At 28.5% G+C, this 21,474-nt stretch overlaps 1 protein-coding gene across 1 annotated transcript in view; it reads right to left on the reverse strand.

Annotated features, from left to right (window-relative positions):
- The window catches only part of LOC136974325 (PC-esterase domain-containing protein 1A-like), an 83,947-nt gene extending 73,118 nt beyond the window's left edge, over positions 1 to 10,829 (reverse strand). The window contains exons 1-2 of the mRNA XM_067269181.1: positions 10,719 to 10,829; positions 5,719 to 5,801 (exon numbers count right to left, since the gene is read on the reverse strand). Coding sequence (XP_067125282.1) covers positions 5,719 to 5,794 — 76 coding nt within the window. The 5' untranslated portion in view covers positions 5,795 to 5,801; positions 10,719 to 10,829. The remainder of the gene's footprint in view (positions 1 to 5,718; positions 5,802 to 10,718) is intronic.
- Positions 10,830 to 21,474: the final 10,645 nt, after the last annotated feature.

Here is a 21,474-nt window from a genome sequence, read left to right on the forward strand (position 1 = left end):
AGCATCAATTATCCGACCCCGATTAACCGACTTATCGGTTAACGCTAGTGATGTGGCGCTACAATATTCGGTTATGTCTTGGCTACTTTAATATCATTTCTGTTAAATTTTTGCATGTTTTAGCTGGCAGCACTGGCTCGACCATGAAAGGGAAGCTAATATTTAAACCAGGCCTAATACACTATACTAATAATGTATTTTTTCATACTTTTCGGTTATCCAACTTTTCAGTTATCCAACCAACCCCAGTCCCCAATTAAGTCGGATAATCAATGCTCTACTGTATATTCGATGTTGTTCGTTATTTTCATCCATGCAGGTTATCATTACATTGCCTTTACCTTCAGTGTATAGGGCTTGACCATTGGCTAGTATTACTCTCTCTCTCTATGTTTACTATTAATGGTTGTGAATAAATACTTCTCGCAACACATGTGACGAAGCTCCCGAGTCTACGTACCAATGATGAATATCGTTTTGTGTTCCTGTCCTAAAACATACATAGGATTGCTTTTCCGGGTGTTGTTCATCACTTTCCTCATAAATTTTGTTGATCTGATTTGGATGTTTTTCTTTCCATGTTGCATATTTCCTACATTCTTTCTTTACATGTCCCTGCTTTTTGCAAAAATAACAACTTTTCAGCAAATTCCTTTTCTGAGTTACTGGGCATGCTCCCACTTTAAATGCTTTATCCGCTTCACATTCTTCATTTAATGCGGTCTTTCTTCTCGAGTGTTCTTCGATTAATTTATTACATACTAACTCCTGAGTTAAATCTTCTTCTGAACGAGTCTCTAGTGCTGTTATTAAAGTGCTATAGCTGTCTGGCAAGCTACTAAGTAATAATGCTATCTTTAATTTCTCAGCTAGTTTCTCCCAGTGCTATAAGACGATCAACCATTCCCTCCATGTTGGCCAAGTGTATCTCCATGTCGCCATTTTCTTCTAGTTTTAAATTGCAAATTTTCTTCAATAGGTAAATTTTATTTGATAGTGTAGACTTAACATGGTGTTTCCTTATGGCTTCCCAAGTTCCTTTAGCTGTAGTTTCCTTTCTTACTAATGGCAGTTGATTGTCTTCCATCAGGAGGCCTATCATGGCGCGCGCCTTTCTGTCCTTTGTTAACCAAGATGAGTCAGAATCCGAGGGTATTAACTTTTGTATTACGTCCCATAACTCTTCTTTTATCAACAGCAATTCCATCTTATATTTCCAAATGTGATAATTGCTGTTGTTCAATTTAGTGATGGCAATGTAACTTTTATCCATCATTGTGAAGTCTTTTGTGTTCTTGCTGAATATTCTTCTTATGTAAATTTATTTAGTTTATATTATTCCTTGAATTTACCTTTATCTTTTCCTTACGCTTAATTAGTTGTTGCCATAACTGGGCCCGTAACCTGTTAGACTTGGCACTTATTAGAAAGATTAGTAGAAAGGCAGTTGTACTAGCGTAACCGGTTATGTAACAAAGGAACAAAGAGTGCACAAAGATTGCACACAGTCTTGACTCACAGAAGGTCAGCGCTGGAAAGGGAAGAGTGAAATGAGGTCACCTTCCCCGAAGAGTCAACAACGTCACCAACCTTTTATTACATCAGAAGAATATCTACAAAACATTGCGATTGTTGATTCCAACAGTCTTGAGTCCTCAATGATCACCGCCCAATTGGACATTGAAGTCCCAGATCAGGACCTTCAGGTCATGATTTGAGATACCATCAATTCGTCTTAGAGCTGCTCATAAAATTCATCTTTTATTGTGTCCTCCACATTGTTGGTTAGCACATAAACCTGCACCACTGTCATTTTGGCATGTCCATGGGTAAAGTGAGCTGTAATAATCCGATCACTGAAGGGCTCCATCAAAGTAGTGCTTTTGTCACTCATTTACTCAGAATATGACCTACTCCATGTTCGTGCTGCTCTTCATGGCCTGCATACAGAATGGTCTAGCCATCACTACTGGTTCAGCTGTTTGATGTCTCACTGACGCCAAGGATGTCCAACCAGTTTTCATCAAACGTCCGTAATAGCTAAGTCTTCCACTCTCATATAGAGTATGCACATTCCATGTTCCAATTTTCATAATATTTCTGGTGGTAATGATCATTTCTGACGTCGGACACCATTGTCAGTTTCCTCTGACGCAGTCATATTACTTGGAGCCGAAGTTCCACTCATTCAATCAAAATTTCTGCTTATTCTTGCTGTTTCCGTAGCACTCATAATTTTTACAGGGACAGATTGCTACCCGACGCCCAACCCTCCTCCTTTTGCATCCAGGCTCAAACAGTTATTAACTAATGAAGCCTAAAATTTTAACCATTTATTTTAAACATTCTATTCTATTCAAATTTGAACTGATAACAATTAATTAAACTTTTTTGTTTATTTTGAGTTTGGTTTTGACAGAAAAGTTTCCAAGATCTGAAAATTAGTATAAATCAGGTATAATTATAATAAAGGTGTAAGAAAATTATGAAATGAAAATTTTTTACACTGCCACTTGTATGTGCCATCATAATTGTGTTCTATTAATCTTCCATGTAATGAAACACATTGCATATTTAATGTTTTGGGAAATATATATTTAAACTTTTGGATGACCAATTACAGTACTCTTGTTAATTTGAATTAATTATTTTATGTGATTGTTCAAATTGGCAGAATTCATTTAAAATTAAAATACTAAACCTATAAACCAGCAAATTTTTATAACAAGTGCAAATGTTTTTGCCCATGTTGAACAGGCATTATCACGCAAACTAAACATCAAATGCTGAAACAACGAGGGATTGCCAAACACGTGTGCAGAGGGGAAGTGATGTAAAATAAGAGAAATGGAGAGGGGGAGGATAGTAAGCTTTATAGTTTGAAGAAAGACTTCCACACTGTGCAGAAGGAGTCAACATCATGAAAATTAATAGCCTGTTCAACATAAAACACATTTGCACTTGTTATAAAAATTTGCTGGTTTATAGGTTTAGTGTTTTTAAATTAATTCTAATTTAAGCAATTTCAAGTAGCAGTTTTCTTCAGAATTCATTTATAACATATAAATGAATTTCACCAATCTGAAAAAAAAAAGAGTCAGAAAGACTACAGATAAATAAATATTACATATATTATATACATGTTATGGACAAAGTAATTAATTGGGCATTATTCATAATGACCAAAAAGGGCACGCAGTGTGATAAATATTGATTCATTTATCAAATTGACTGGTCATTATGAATATTGCTACCACCTAGTCGGGCAAAGTGATAATAATACGTCAAGGAGTGATCATCCGACATATGCTAGCTAATCGGCACTCAGTCGTTTGTGTGTATCGTGTTTAGTACCGAATTTTAAATTTGCTTAAAAAAAACTCCACTTATTTCATTTAGAAATATTTATTTTTTGTGAATTATTTTAAAGTACTATTAACTGATATTCTTCCGGTAAGTTAGAAGTAACTTCTATTTTTGACTCTCACTTTTTCTATCATTAACAAATATGCTGATTTTGTAAAATCTAATTGTTTTCACCTTTTTCTGCTATTAACTCATTTAATCAGTTGTTCATGTCACTTAATGATTCCTCCATGATCGTTATTTTTGTCAAAGAAAAAAGATTAACTACTGGTCACGTAAATTTAAAATTTGGTACTAAATGCAATACTCATGCGCAACGAAGATGTAAGTTCTGATTGGCTAGCGTATGTCAGATGATCACTCCTCAACGTATTATTATCACTTTGCCTGACTAGGTAGTAGCAGTATTCATAATGACCGTACAATGCCCAATTTTGTCAGTCATTATTCATAATAATAATAATGCCCGTATTAATCACTTTGTCCATAACATATATATATATATATATATATATATTATGCATTAAAAAATTTTACACAGTATTAAGAAAAGAGAATATATTGATCTGAAAACTGAATATGTGCAAAACAAAATAAATCAACAAACACCTTTTAGGCTGCTAGGATTTGCTTTTATTTAGCAAACGATTTCACCCTAGACCATCTTCAGGCTAATGATCTTTCTTGGAACATATTTCACCATTAAATACTGTTCCAAAATAAAACAGAAAAAAGAATAATTACGTTTAAGTATTTGAACATAAAACAAAAAAAAAACTAAAAATTAATATAAATGATAAATAACAGTAAAATGTAAAATAAATAATGAGTAACAGTCAAATGTAAAGTAAATAAATCAAAAATTTACAAAAAATATAGTAGAAATGAGGCAATTATGACCAACAAACTTATTCTGTACAATGTATTTCCATGTCATTGCTAAGCTGTCAGCATCTCTTGCATTAATGCATTTATCCTTCAACCTGCTTTTGTACATATCAATTTTTTCAGCATTCTGTACCTATATAAGAGAGTGTACTGACTTAATGATGTTTGTCTCTTTTCATTTTAAGTCTAATTTTCAAGTTCCTTGTGGTGACACTGATGTAATCCTTGTCTATCACCAATTGCATGTTTTCATATGGTACCTTGTACACACCTGTTTCTTAAAATTCGATACCTAGTTGGGGCTCTTTTTATAATCATATTAGACCCTTTACATTCTGCAATTTCTTACCTAATATTAGTTATATCTCTGTTAAAAGTGAATTTTGTGGTTCCACTAGATTTGCTGTTTTTTGCCCTAGGTTTGTTATCTTCAAACCTTTTAATCAGACCTTCTATTGTGCTAGTTCCATATCCTAGTGTTGTAGCCATCTGTATAGCTCCTTCATTCTGTATATTACATTATCACAATATAAAAAGGCTCTTCTGATGAGTGCCCAGAATGCCACTAACTTATATTGATAAGGATCATTCAAATTGAAAGGGCTGTGTGTCTGCTTGATGTATACACTTGTGCGTATCCTTCTGTTTTTAAATTCCATATTTATGTCCAAGAAATGCAGTTGTATGTACAAAACATTTCACAATAACTTAAAATATTGGTTGAATAGAGCCTATTGGACCAATAGATCCTATTGATTTTGTATGGAAATTTAGACCCAATAGGGTCTACTGGACTAATAAGTTCTATTGGATCTAAATTTCCATGTAAAACCAATAGAATTTTTTTTTAACAGAGATATTAAGAAAATCCAAAATAAAAAATTTGGATTAAAATAATTAAACATACTCTGATGCAAAATTTAAATAGGAAAGCAATTAGAAAATTAAAAGAGATTTATCTATTAATTTATCAAATATTGATATCTTTCTAAATAAAATTTCAATGAATTATCTTGTTTTCAAAAGTTATCAAAATACTAAAGAAAATGCATGTATACTTATCTAAAATTATCACTTAAAAAAAAAACCTATTCTAAAAAACACAAGGGAAAAAAACCAAAAAGAAAGAATTTATTTTAAAAAATAATAATAAAATTCAAATTGAACACAAAAACAAAAATATTAAAATAATTTAAAATAAGTAACCTAATACACAAATTACAATTACTTATACATTAATAACAATAAGTTTTTAATTCAGATTTTATTGTACTTTTACATTTTAAAATTAAATTTTCTTTACTATAAAATATTTTGTACCTCAATTGAATATATTTTTTATTTTAAAAATAATTATTTTGTTTTTGGTTTTTAAAAAAAAATTTAATAATTTGTTAATATAAATGTATAAGGCCAAAATTAGCAAATAAAAAAAATACGGCAATTTTATATATTTTTTCTTACTTGTATCACCAAATAATACAATTTTTTTATTTCTCAGTAAACAGTTCATATCTTCTGTGTAATATGATTTTTCCATTTTCTTTCTTGGAGAGAAAAAATATTAAAATACTTTTAATAAATTTAAAAACTATTGATTTTTTATAAATGAACTTATTATCTAAATTAACTTACAAAATTTTCTTTATGACATTTTAAAATATTTTTAATGCTAACTATTAACATACTCGAAGTATGTTATTAATATACTATATAAAATATTTAGTAGTAATATTAATACAGTATATAATTTATTTTAAATAAAATAAAACTCTAAATAATCTTTGAATATATTCTTGTAACTTACTTTAAATATATTCATATCTATTTTAAAATACAAAAATATGGTTTTGTATAGCTTTATGAAATAATGATATCTTCTAGTTTAATTACCAGTACCAATAAATTTGGAATTATTAAATTTTGTATTCAATTTTGACCAACCTTTGGAAAAAGGTTTGCCATCATTGCTCTAATTGAATAGCATAATAATAATTATAGAAATACTCAATCACTAGTCATTAAGTTATTGAAAGTGAAAATAATTGTTAAATAATGTTGCTGAATGGATAGTTTGTATGAATATAGTCTCTTCTGCTTGCTTCTCACCCTTTTTTGGATTATAAGTGTGAAGGTACGTATGTTAAAGAATAAACTAAAATTAAAATTTATTTAATTCCATGTCTATTAAACTATATTACTATAAATACAGAACATAAAATTTGAATTTTTTTCAATACATTTCACAAATATGTTTATGATAAGAATTTCAAATTAATTCTTATCCTTTTTATAAAAAAAAAGTCAAATTCCAATATTCTTTAAATAAATTTTATATATCTTAGAACTCTCTGAACCTGATGATATTTGAGTTTATATATTAAGTACCAGTAGTTGTATTCAAAAAATTTTAAAATATTTGCAAAATATTCAGATTAATTAGAGATTATAACCTAATTCAAATGTGTTAGAGAATTTTCTTAACAAATGTATTAGAAATAATGTAAGTTAATCATACAATTAACAAAAAACAAACACACAGTCTCAGTGACACCCAGGGGAAGACCAAGGAAGGACCCATGGCACCCCACAAAGTAAAAGGAAAAGAAACAATAATAAATTTTCTAAAAATATTTTCCTAATTAAAATTAATTACTTTTATTTATATTGTTTTATGTTTCATTTCCATATTACTTATGAATTAGCAGTCACATAAGATGGGAATTTTATTGAATTCACATTAAAAATGTTTTTATCTGTTCAACTTGGCTCCCCAAGATTAAATCTTGTGTGCGTCACTGCACAGTCTTTAGACATTAACAATTTTTTTAAAAAAGATGGCACTTTTGCCATACACAACCTTGCCTTAAAGATGTTAAAATTAAAATTTAACAAAAGCACCTGGCAAAGGAGTGTTATTTGTTTACAAAATTTATCATAACACTGTTTTATCTAGGGGTGAGTTTCCCCTCCAAAGCAGTCCAAGCAAGCACTCAAAATTAAATGAACTCATGCTTACAAGTACAGATGGTCCTGGTAAGCTGATTAGCTTAGCAGGACCTCCAGAAGTGCCGTGGCTTCAAAATTGTGTACATATGGTATAACATGCATCCAAGGAAAATCCTGTGCTAATACAATCTGACACACTCATCATGGCCAGGTTTCACATAGTTTTTTTTTATTTATCTTTAGCAAATTAACATTACAGTTTCTGTTCATAATGTGTGCCGAACATTAAAAGTTACACATTTTATTATAGAGTACGGAAATAAAGTATCAGTGAAATAGTCTATAAATCCATAATAAACACATTCAAACTTTTATATAAAATCTGCAGTAGAACATATTAAGTCCTTTAGGTAACCAATGTTATACAGTTTACAAAACAATTAAAACTTTTTCCTAGTAGACCCCATCCATCTCCCCTATTTAAGCCAAATTTCCACCAGACTTAAAGTCTAGATGAAATGGTGCATCAGATGATTTTTATTTAATTATATATTCAGATAATAATTATAAAATTTTAAATATATAAATTTTTAGGTATAATCCAGCTCAAATTAATAAATTTCATAAAAAATTGTTTTTCTTTATAAGGATTGTTAATAATATGAAAATCAAAACTTTATGTACACAGAAATATAACGTATTAATTATAAATGTATGCAATATTTATATTGTTTAAATAATTTTTGTAAATTCATTTTAAATATTCAAATGATAAAGAAACAAAGTGAATAAAAATATTACATATACAAGAATAGTGTATGTTTGATTAAATTTATTTAAAAAATGCCAGATAAAATATTAGTTTTTAATTTATAGATTTCAATATTTGTATTTTTATAGTAAAACAATTATCATTAATTAAAAATTTTTGTTTAACACTGTAAAATAATTTTTTAAACTATTCAAAAATTACATAAGAAAACATTGGATTTAATGTCAAATTAGATATCAAATAAAGGCTGGAAAAAACTGGAGTGGTACACCACTATTCTGGAATACCCTTTTAATAATAATTACATATTAACAAATACACTGTTTGTAATTAAAAATTTTTTTTAATCCAACTAAGATTAAATAAAGAGATGATTACGGTGAATAATAAAATTTATGAATTTTCTAAAACATTGTTCAAGATGTACAAAAAATATTGACTAAATTTCATTTGTTTTGTGATTGCAAAGAAGGTCAAGAACTAAGAGTTAAAGTAGGCCAGAGTCAACTAAATAATTTTATGGAGGAAAACCAAATGTATTGATTTTTTCATTCAGCAAATATTACAATGATATACAAATTGTATAGCTTTGAATTTTTGTAATCAACTGCTGCAAGCTCATTCCTAACAAATTTAGATATAAATAAAGAAATGTAAACTTCAGAGATCTTATAGTTAATATAATTGTCTATTGTGTAGATACAATTTATTTTGATATTATGTAATCTTAACACCCTGCTATAACAGGCTATGGCCTATTATGAATAAATAAAGATTTGATTTGATTTGATCTAATATCAAATAAAGTCCTATAGTTATAAATTATTAATTGCATTGAAGTATCATAATATTTTCTCTAAAAGTCAAAAATCTACAAATGCATTAGCATGATAAAAAAAAACTATTATAAAACTTCTAAATTGATCATATTAAAAATAAATAAAACAAATTAATTTAAGTATTACGGAAATAAAATATATAAATAGATGATTGGTTAATCGACTGTTCATATTTTATTTATTAAAATTTTTATATATAATTGTAATTTATGTATATTCTGTCATTTTGTGCATTCATTAGATATTTTATTTAAAATAAAAATATTAGATACATAATTTCAAAAGCTGAAATATTTGTTTTAACTTTGAAAATGTTAAAACTTAAAAAATGAAAATAAAATTAATTTAAGATAATTTAACTTAGTCATTATTTTATAGATATAAATCTATAATATTTGCATTTATATATCAATCAGTTGCTTAAAAAAATGATTAAAAAAATAAATTAAACTGTTATGTTGCTTTTTAAAACATAAAATAAATAAATTATCTGAAACTTTAAAAATTTTAAATAACTTGAAATCTCAAAAATTAATGTCTATCATATTACACAAACCAAACTTGACAATGAAGATTAAGTACAGTATACAGAACATATAAAAATCTAGTAAAGTTTAATACAAGTTATTGAAAGTTATTATTTAATTTAAATTGGTAATATAAAAATAGCTTTTTCATGCACATACATAATATGAAAATGCATAAATTTAATTTTACAATTCATTCAAATTGAAATTTTCACAACACCACAACATTAAAGAATAGATAAGTTAATAGATTCATTATTTCAATTTAAGATATGTGACTTTGAGAAAATAATTTATTTAGTAAATATTTCAATATAGTAATTGAAACAATTTATTAATTGTTTAATTACTATATTGAAATATTAATCATTTATAGAATAGAGTGAGAAGAATCTCAAATCCTTAGAAGAATACATTAAAAGAACGAAATGTGAATGGATCAATGAAAAAATTGTTGCAAACGTAGACAGAAGGGTTAAAGAACTTGAAAGAACACCATTAAGCTCCGTAAATATTTACTTTAATTCATACCTCAAAAGTTATTTTATTAATCATTTTTAAAAAAACTTATTAAATTTCTATAGATGATAATATGTATATATAAAATTATCATCTATACTCATCAATGTTTTATATATACATGCATAAAATCTACAGAAAAAATAAATGATATACAATACATATATACACATTGTATATAGTATGTCATTTATTTTCTCTAATAATTTTAGCAATTTTTCTTTATTTTATCGCTCCTATCTTATTGACATATTTAACTTATCATCAATTAATTACTAATTCAACATTCAATAGATTAAAAAATTTATTATAAATTAAGTTTGACCGAAATCAACTGCGGAAAGCCGTTCTTATCTATTCTTAAATAAGTAAATACAGTGCGTAGACAGATAAATCATTCAAAATGTTTATAAAACAACATTTATAAAAGATAATTAAAAATTTTTTAATTTTATGGTTTAATATTTATTTGTACATTTTTTTATACTGTAGTTAAAACATTTGATATATTCATACATAGTGTATGTATGTAGGTACTGTATGTGTGTGGTGTGTACTGTATGTATTTAATTATAAGGACCATGTTTCAAATGCATTTAAATCTATTCTTAACAATTGTTGACTTGTTTGATAATTAAATTACGTAAGAATCGTATAATCGTATCTAATTTTTACTCAAGTTTCAGCTTTCGACTAAAACTTTTTTTATTTTGTTTCTTCCGAAATTTTAGAGAAACACGTGAGTCGTATTGAAGTCTCCATACTTGTAACGAGTGATTAGCATTGGTGTTTGATGATTAGTATTTACTTATTGATTTCGTACTTAAGCATATAGTTAAGAAAATAAACAAATATTACATCGAACGTATTCACGACCGGTATTTACTACTATTCTCCACCATTTAATTTGTCATACATTCCATTTCGTGCATCTGTTAAATTGATGATTATTGGATGTCCTTCAGTCTTCGCACTTCTTATCAGATGACATAATTTGAAATTTGTGAACTCGCTTTCTATTGGCGCATTTTAAATTTCTCTTTATTGAATTACACTACTTATATATGCGTATTTTTTAACCTATCACGTTTCTTAAGTAACAGGAGTACGTCCTATTATCCTGTTTTAAATTTTTTAAATATAAATATATATATTTTTTATTAGTATGATAAGAACGCGTATCAAATTAAAACTTTTAATAAAAAAACTATAGAATTTAACACATTAATCATTCATATCAAGTTATTTCGACTTCGAAGAATTGCCTCAATAATTTTAATGTGTTTATATATTTAATGTACATAATAGTTTTACTTCTTTATATAATTAAATTGTCAATGATTTATTTGTAAAATAAATTAATTAAAATAGTGATAATAAAATTATGTACGGATATATTTTTTTAAATATGATTAGACCTTATATTAAACATATAAGTTAATAATAAAGTTTAACGACAAAACAAATTTGAAATAAATATCTATGATCACGAAATATGCAAATAAAATCTATTTCAATTTGATCTTATACAACTGCGTGATTATAATGATTATATATTATAGTATACTATTAATAATACATTAAAGTTATAAAAGCGAATCGATAAAAATTCCACATTATTATATTTAATTTCGATAATTCGTAAATGGTTTTTCAAAATAATCACGTGATCTCAATCGACGTATATAATTATTATTGCGTAACGTGTACGTCTCGTTCACGTGACCCGCCGTCATCTCATACGTCACCTTACATTATTTTACAATAATGAAATAAACGAGGTCAACAATTTTGTATTTTATAAATTCCTTAGAAATATTCCAAGTTTTTTAAAAAATTAACAGAGCTTGGAATTTCACTTTGATTGATTTTATTCACGAAAGCTTGTCGTAGCTTATAGATTATTCATTTATCCTTTCTTATAATCAAGGTGTAATGCGGATTTTTAATTAATGAAATTATCAACATTACACGTTTTAATAAACTTACTCGAATTGTTAATCGGAAGTCGTAGTAGTAGCCTACAAAAATTGTTTGGTATGTAGTATGAATCATACGAGACATAAATAACATTACAGTAATGTTACGATAGCAAACAAGAAAATCGAGAAGCGATCAAACGGAAGACGACATGATCGATTTTTCCAACAACTCAAAAAGATATCACACGTCTACTTAATATTATCACATTTTTATTGCTATACTTTCATCAAATGAATAGTCTAGATCCATATCGTGTAATAACCCTGCCGAGAACGATCATCTTTTAGAGATTTTGCAGCCAATTAGAGATTTAGGCTCAACATTTTTTTTAAAAAAACAAAAAAATAATTAAAAAATAATATTTTCTCTCTATTTTCCTAAATGGGATTATTCGGCTCTAAAAGGTTGGTTTTACTTTAAAAACCAAACATGAATATTTATTTAATAATCAAATATAGAAATATATATATATATATATATATATATTAAGATATATAGTCGGTTGGGAATAAGAACTTCCTTCTGTGTCTGCACCAACGATTTTATTATTGGGAAACACAGAGAGGAAGGAAAACCATTATTGATTCTTCCTTTATCTTCATTGTGAAGAAAGTTAGTCAATAACGACTTAATAACATTACAGCAATAAAAATATCTGTTATTCGCATGTTAATAATTTTTTTTTTTTTATGTCTTTTAAGAGATAAAGAAGCGGGTAAGTGAGTACATAACAGATTTTTCGATTTAGGGGAAAAAAAATTATGCAAATATTTTCATATTTAAAATTTGCATTCCGTCTTGAGAATTGGAATATGGAATTTAATCATGGAGAAACATTCATAACTTTTAAACAAATGGTTCTTCTTTTTTTCTTTTAAACTGTGACTGATAAATTTAACTCATTAATAGTACAAATGTTCGCACAAAGATTAAAAAAATTTCTTATAGAATGGAGATATTAAAATATTTCTATGAATATTATAAACTTTGTCAGATTTTATTAAAATAATAAAAGCAAACAAATTAAATATTTTTACATATATTTATATTGTCCTTGGCCATTTCATTAATATATTTATTTAAATATTTTTGTAAACAAATTAACGAATTTTATGAAATATATTTAAAATCGTCTATCAAAAATATAAAATAAATATTAAAAGTTAACAAATTTTAAATTATTATAAAATAATAATTTAAATAATGCATAATTAAATATACATTTAATTATTTTTTTACGCAAAAAAATTTCATAATTTTTATTATATTATTATTTTTTTCATATAAAAAATTCCTCTAATATTTTATATGTAGCTATTAGATGGCGCTATATAGCGCCATCTAATGGTATATTACATAATTATCAAATTTGATTGTATTTTCTTTTAAAGACAATTTCTATACATTATGTTTTATTTCGCCTAAAAGGGAGTACTTAGAATAAATACACATTATTATTTTTCAGATATAATAAAATGTGTTTCCTCTTACTCGGCATGCAGATAAATAAAATTCATTTATCTCGTTACCTAGGCAATCCAAATAAAAATTCGCATATAAATCGAATTTTTAGTAAAAAAAAAAAAACATTAAAAAATAATAATAAAATAAATTACCAAGTTAATAAGACAGTCTTGACATGTTTACATTGGAAAAATAAGTTTCAAAATCGACCGCTATACTCAAATAACGTTTTGCATAGAAATAAGAGCAAGAATGATTTTTATCCAATTACCTTATAGCTAAATTCAAATTTTAAAAATTTCAACAAATCGCGTCTCGGATACATAAATTTCGTCACAGGTCAATCACCTGACACCAATCAACCAATCGAAGTGTTTACTTAGAATAAAATGCGAGAGAAATGGCGATTAAAAAAAGAAGAAAAAAAATAGTAATAACAATAAAAAGTGGAAAGTAAATTCTATTGATGTAAGCATCGCATTCAATCTGACATAAAAAAGAATATAATTTAATGTATACTTGCTCTTGTATTTTCATTTATTCGATTTATCAGAAATACCGTAGACAACTGTTATATGGCGAGTGTACTTAAAACGATTCTTATGGGGAGAAGAAAGCTAAGAAAAAAGAAAAAAGAAGAAAAAGTAGGGGAGGGAATGAGAAGTTGTACGTGAAAGGAAAGAGGAATTTATTTCCTCTCGTCTTTCCTCTCGCCCAATCAATATTTGATTCACTATCAACACTGCGTTATCATTTCTAGTCTGACACGAAAAAATACTTCTTTTGTATTCTTCGAGAATACCGTACGCTATATTTATATATGGTCTGTGACTTTAAAAACTGATTGATGCTTTGTTTTTCTACGTCATTGCCGCCATCCCCCCCGATGACGTCGCTTTAATTGGGAGGGGTCGCGATCCTTATCAACTCGGCTATGATGATAAAATAATTCCAACATGCCATAATTAAATGATATGATATTTTAATGCTAATACCAGATTTAGATATGTAATTTGCAATTACGTTATTTTTATTATATATATATATAACAATATTTTTAGATTGTATTTATTATAATAAAAATTGATAGGAAGGAATGGTTAGCCGATTTATATATTTTGACGTCACGAATTCATTTAATGTCTTTTCGTTACATCTGTTTTATTTTAATATTTAATTTTTAAAAAGTAATTCGTGTGTGTTAGCTTAAACAAAATTATCGTCTTACGCCCTAATGACGTCACATTTTTAATATTTATGAGTGACTTTTTTTGGCTGTTTTGAGAATTTACTGTATTTCTTCATTACGTATTTAATTAATACTTATATCTTATTATTGCTTCTTAACGAATTAATGCATTTATATTTACTTGTCGGCTAGCTTTTTTTAATTATAATAACTTATGTAATATATTATGCTAGAATTATTTATTTTTTAATATATATATTTTAAAAATAAATATGGACCATTCATGTACAGTACATAATGCTAATTTGTTTATTACAAAAGTATTAAAAATTCATATAGCGTCATCTAGTAACAAAATTTTTTTATTTAATTTAAAAAACAATAATAATTTAAAAAATTAAAAGTTGTATATTTTTAATAATTATAAGCTTTGTGTTATTAAATTATTATTATAATTTATTTTAACGAAAATATATCCTTTCGAATATCGACAATCATGTTATGATTCATTTGTTATTTAAAAATTTATACGACATTACATACTTCTTTTATTTTATAAAGTTATTAAACTTATTAATACACATTAATTTGTTATTCTAATAAGAAATATATTTAAATTCAACTAGTAATTAATAATTTAAAATTAAGAAAGCATACGTCATACATATTCAAATACTTGATGATATGAAAAATTAGAATATCAATATTTAAATTAAATGACTTTTAGTTTTGTTAATATTCGTGGAAATAAGTAAAAATAAATATTAAATTCCGTGTAGTCAGTTAAAGGAAAATTTTTAAAAAATCGGATGTTATAATCTACCCTAATACGGAACTTACATCATTCGACAAATTGTCAATTCGAAATCACGTTATTAACGAATTTTTTCTACTCTTTAACCTTCTTTGTGTTTGCTACCGAACTGGAGAACTAATTAAGATAGAACAAGGTTATCGAAGCCGAAGCGCCTTTTTTTCGGCAAGAGTAACTTCCGCTACAATAAACACCACATGATTTGACGTGATCGATAAAACAAAACGCAGATTTTCGGGGAGAAACAAGCTAAACCGATGATTTAAGACGTCATCGCGGGATTCGGCTAGTACATCAGCATCAAATAGGGCGACATGGAGACATGGCCAAGCAGAAATTCATCACAAAATCGTCAACGAGCGGAAAGAGCGCGGAAGAGTAATTATCGCCGGGAATATGATAATTGACGACAATCTAATTAACAAACGGAATCGTCGACTGTGAAGATACCAAGAAACGACATTTACATGTTAATACAGAATGAAAAGAAATCACATTAATTCTGGTACCGAGCATGGGCGTGATGAAGAAAAGATCGCCCCGAAACACATATAAAAAAAGATTTAAAAAAAATATTTTTCTCCTCCCTCGGTAAACTAACGCCTTCTTTTCTTAGAACTTTTCTTATTTGTGTCGCATGGTCAGGAAGGGATCCCGAAAAAAGGGGGATCGTTGAATAATTCATGTCCGCACCTGCCACGTTGATCAAGGTCATAAACGTGCCGCTGCAGACCCTCTCTCCTCTTTTCTTCTCAACCGCGTTTCGCTCATTTATCTGTCCAGTCAGTTCGTCATCGAGGACTTGAATGCATGCTGTTGACCTCTAGTCTATTTAACCTAGTCCAGCCGGATCTACAGACATGGGACGCTTCTGAAAGATAACAGGTTTTACCCGATTTCGTATTAACGTTTCTAATATCGCTCCTCTTTTTTCCTTTTTCGTTGCTGGATGACTGAATCGTAGCTTAAGCAGTTAAGATAACGCTATAGAGTATATTTCTTATCGATTATATATCTATTATATTCGTCTCTAATGTATAATAAATCATTTAACTTCCAAGCCAAGAGGGTTTCGTTGATGTAACCAATTGGTTTATTTGCAGGTTTCAGTATTTACGTTAGATAAATTCACGTCCTACTTTTATCTGATCGATGCTACAGTAAATGATCCATTATCTTGAAATGCGTAACAGAGACGATTCGCTATAAACAGGTCTTCAATCGAAAACTTGTTTAGAACAACTTACTTCATCCGCTGTTAAAAATTAAAAAAGAAAGTAATTACGGGAATTTGTTCATGAGTTTTAGCGATGTATCGAGTTTTTAAATATCGTTTTTAAACTCTAAATAATTTTCAGGGCAAAACGAAATTAGTCTTGTTGTTTTTATCCTTCCCTCCTTTATGTTTACCAGTGATTTCATGCCACGCTAATGGAACGGAACTGAAATTTTTATTTTTTTATGTTTTTTCAATTCTTGGATTCATTCCAATTAATCTCGGCAAGAACGAACGAAGTAGAATATTATTACACAGAACGCTCGATATATTACATCTTTCAATAACATTTTAACTATTTCTGTTAGAGAGTCTCATTCCATACAGGTGGAAAAGAAGCTATTCCTAATATCCCTTCAAGCAAGAAGTATTTGAGTGTATTTAGGTCATACCAACTGGATTTGCAATCCACATTTCTGGGAAGAGATGCACTTTTAAGTGAAGGCGTCGCAAATACACTTACGTCATTGATGTCATTGTGTGACCGCTTACATTCTCACTCCTCGGCTCGACATGAGGCTAGCCGATTATTGATCTGTTATCTTTTGAAGCAGAACCAACCAAGGAAACCGTTATTAACCCCGAGACTGTGCAAACTCCCGATATTTAACGGTTTCATTAAGACATTGAAGTGGGGAAAAGTGGAACGTATATCTCATTTTACTTTTTAAAACTGGTTACAAGAGCTGGTTTAAGTAATTATTCGGACTGTAATTTCATTAAGTTAATAAGGCGTTGATAAACACATTTCTACATATATAAGCTATTTATATACATAATCTAAGGAGGTAACGCCAGCATAATTAACGTTTAAAGAACTATTGATATATAAAATAATTATTTTTTATATTTTTATGTATATTTTCTTTAAAAATTGTTGTATATACTGTATGGTACTGTACATAAAAGTCTTTGTCATTGCTTCCTAGTGGGAAAGACAGGCCTTATTTACGAGCGATATTTTGTGAGAAAGGTGGCCTTCTTTATTGAAATTTCCTCTTTAACAAAAGAGGTATCGTATTTATTCCGTCTTTCCTAAGCCCTTTTTATCACCGCTTTTAGAAACGTTACCGAAGCTTACTTTTGTTTAATGAGGAATACCACTTGTGATAAGAGAAATCTGCTTTCTCATGACGAAGTATCATTTTTATTAGAACAATTATTACACATTTCTTATAAATTCAATTTTAGTTAATAGTTAACTGAAGTTAAATGTAAGAATTTGGCGTAATCTGCGCTTAATTAATGGACCCGCTCGGGCTAAACGTTTTTTTAGACATAAAACACGAATATCAGACCGTAACCCGTTAGTAACGATAAAATATAATAAAAAAATACCCCGAAGAGCTCATTTTCATATTAATTTTAATATTTATATAAATCATATAAGAGAATTTAATAATATCTTCGTGGAATTGTTATCGATCAAATTACGGGATGTGGCATTACAGAAAGAAAATATCTTATCAAAAGAACAGACAACAAGTAACGATAAAACTTTACAAATATTATTCATAAAGTGGTTTTAAGTGAATTTAATCTTGTGGATCGATGATTGTTGCCCTTAGCGAATGTCATTGCTATCATCTCGACAGGCCATTGCTATCAGGAACCATCTGTTGGGAATTTCAAATAGGAACGACTGTATCGGATCACGCAAACACCTGCAGGGTAGTGGACTCCCTTCCAAACAGTTCTATTTTCATTGTTAGTTGGCTGACCGGATTGCTTTTAATTTTATTCCCACCTTTCAAGCCTTCAAAACCATTTAAGCTTCGTAAATCGTTAAAGCGGGAACAAAGATTCTCGAGTCTTTTTCAGTTTTAATACCATTTACTTTGACGTATAATTTTTTTCTTACGCATGTTTTATTATTTTGCTAGAAATTTATTTGAAATTTATTTGAAATTTTAAATATTTTAAAATAAGTTTAAAAAATAAAAAAAAATACAATGATTTATGTCAATTGTTATTCTGGTTTTTCAAAACGCAGATGACTTGGTAGATTAACGTCGTTTCGAATTATATGACGTAATAATAAACTTATTTAAATTTGAAATGGAGCCTCGATATAGTTAACCAATCATTGTCACTATTCCCGTTTTCAAATATCGATATATAATTCATTTTTATTAGGCCTAATAGCCTAGCAACGCAAAAATATTAATACAATTGTAACAAAAATTAAATTAACAAAGATAATAATTAAATATTAATAATTTTTATCCATGTTTTAACATGGATAAAAATTATTCATCGATATTAATTTATAATTTTATTTTTTAAATTAAAATATCAATAAATAATTTCATGTGATTTTCTTTGATAATTCTTAAGATTTATTTGATTTAATTATATATATATATATATTCCAATCACTACAAACTTTTTAAATTACGTAAGTAACTGTATATAATTTTCAACCAATAACCGTAAACTAAATTCAAATTTTCAAAATATCACGCGATTCCCACAGCCAATAAACCGCCATTTTCCCAATTTTTCCATAAACATAATTTGTTTTACGTCATAAACGTTGGAGCAAGTGGTGTTGACTTTATTACTTAATAACAAAAGAGAGGAAGAAAGAGTTTTTATAAATATTCCTCATAAACGTCTTTGATATTGATATATTTTTGATGAAAGGCTAGAAAAACAACATTCGAACGTGTTTACTGACCTACATATTCGGCTTGATACTGATGTAAATAGGACATTATAAAAATCTTTTCATGGGGATCGGCTGCATAAAAGCTAAGAATTTAGAAAAGTAAAACATCCAGCTGCGAGCCAAAGCGAGCGTAGAAAATTAGGAATTCATACAATTAAAAATCATTGTTATGGAGTAACGTATTGCAGTAACTGAAATTCCCATTATGATATCATAAGGAAATTTAGGAGTTGTATTTGTGAGTTTCGTGGAATAAAATAGATTGATGAGGACCATAGATGCATGAAATATAGGGAAATAGGGATATAACTGTACGTTGGAGAGTAGTAGATGGGGAGGTATGATTTATGTAACTCAGTTCAAAGGCTGCTGAATTGAATAGGGATTCCTGTAACTAATCCTACCTACAAAAACAGGATGGAAAACATAAGAATTCATACAACGTTGTTAGAGAAAAAGAAAATAAAGAAATCGGAATTTACGTAACAGATTCGAGCTAGAAAAACGTACAAATATACTAAAAAATATGAGGATTCATATTACAGGAGGGATGTTCGGGAGAGTTAATGTCAGGGAATTATCGATTCGTGTAATTTAAGATTCTAGTTATAGAGAAGAGATTGGAAATTAGGGATTCGTGTAACTAAGACAATAGTTTCAGAATTGGGGAGGATGATTTATTAGCCTAATACCATTACTGCAGGGTAAATAGGGATTCGAATAATTATTACTTAAAATGGAGGGGAATAAAAAGAAAGCGAATAGGAAGTAGAATCTATTTATAGTAGAAAGTGGATAAAGGAATTAAGAGTTTTATATTACTAACTCGTAAGACGCCAGTTATGGAGAAAAGTAGAAGAGGGGATATTGTTTTGTTCGTGGTTTACCGTGTTGCTATAGCAACACCGTGTTCCGAACCTTGTTGATACCATTTACCAATCGTCAACGCTTAAGCTTACATAACACGTCACAACCGTAACATTATACTATAATTTCGAAAAATTTACCCGAAATATCTAATCAGAAGATTTTCCAAGTTTTCTCTAGATTATTACTTGTTGACAGACAAGTGGGAAAATGCTAACCCCGAGGCATTCGTTTCCCTCTTTTCAAGCAGTCACGTGATCTGTAGATAGTAAACACGTTATCTTTGATATTTTCGTCGGAAAATGTTTGTAGAGCGAATTATTATTGTCCAAAAATCTTCGCCAATTGGTTGTTTTTTTTCGAGCGAATCTCCTCGTAAGATTGCGTGATCGGTGTACATAATAATCGCCTAATTCGATTTTAAGTTAGTAGCTTCGCCCCGTTCAGAGAAGCACCACAAAACAAGATATGCCCGCTCTATTGATTGAGAGTTAGAGTGAGAGAGCGGCAGCACTTGAGGGCTTTTACTGACAGACAAAAATGTAAGAAGTGTGATGGCGTCCCCGCTTGATCGGGTGACTATTGCTGGTTGTCATGGTTACTGAACTCTTGTCAACCCCCCAGCGGATTCGTCATTGAGATAGAAGAGTATTGTGATGTAAGAAGCATTTTTGTACTGGCAATGATCTGTTTTTTTCCTTAAAAAATAGAAGTCAAATTGACAATACGAAGAAAGAACGCAAAAAATAAAATAAATAAAAAATGGCGACGTTATATCTAATTGTAAGAACTCAGTTTAGATATAATTTCAAACTATTAAAACATCTCTACACGTAAATCTGAGTAAGTTAAAAAAGAAAAAAAAATTAAAGTCACGGTCGAATAATTATTGAGATTTTCTATAGTGAACGTTTTGCACTCGAGGACTTTAACCGTTCGATTACGTGAATGACACTCTGACTAATAATAAAGTCACGTGAGTATCGAGGTTGCAATTCTGACAGTATTTGATCTTGTGTACAGAATGTGTTTATTTGCTTTTAATAGAACTTTCTAACATTATTCTATACACGCGGAAACATTATTATTAGTCACAGCCTGATTCCTAAAAAGAAATTTCGATGACGTCATTTCAAAAATGGTTTCCACAATTTTTTCTCTCCTTTCCTTTCTAACTCATTTAAATAAAAATTAAACAACTTTAATTATCGAAATGATACGGGGTTTTAAAATCAGCATTTTCTTGTGCAATCTGGAATTAAATGCGGTGGAAAAAAATTGCAACTTGCTTTCTTTGGAATAAATCAGACTAGAGCATATTATCTTCTTGTTTTCTAGGTTTGAGACCTT

Source organism: Centruroides vittatus, unplaced genomic scaffold, assembly GCF_030686945.1.
Source record: "Centruroides vittatus isolate TY-2023 unplaced genomic scaffold, ASM3068694v2 contig_347, whole genome shotgun sequence".
Taxonomy (NCBI): Eukaryota; Metazoa; Arthropoda; class Arachnida; order Scorpiones; family Buthidae; genus Centruroides; species Centruroides vittatus.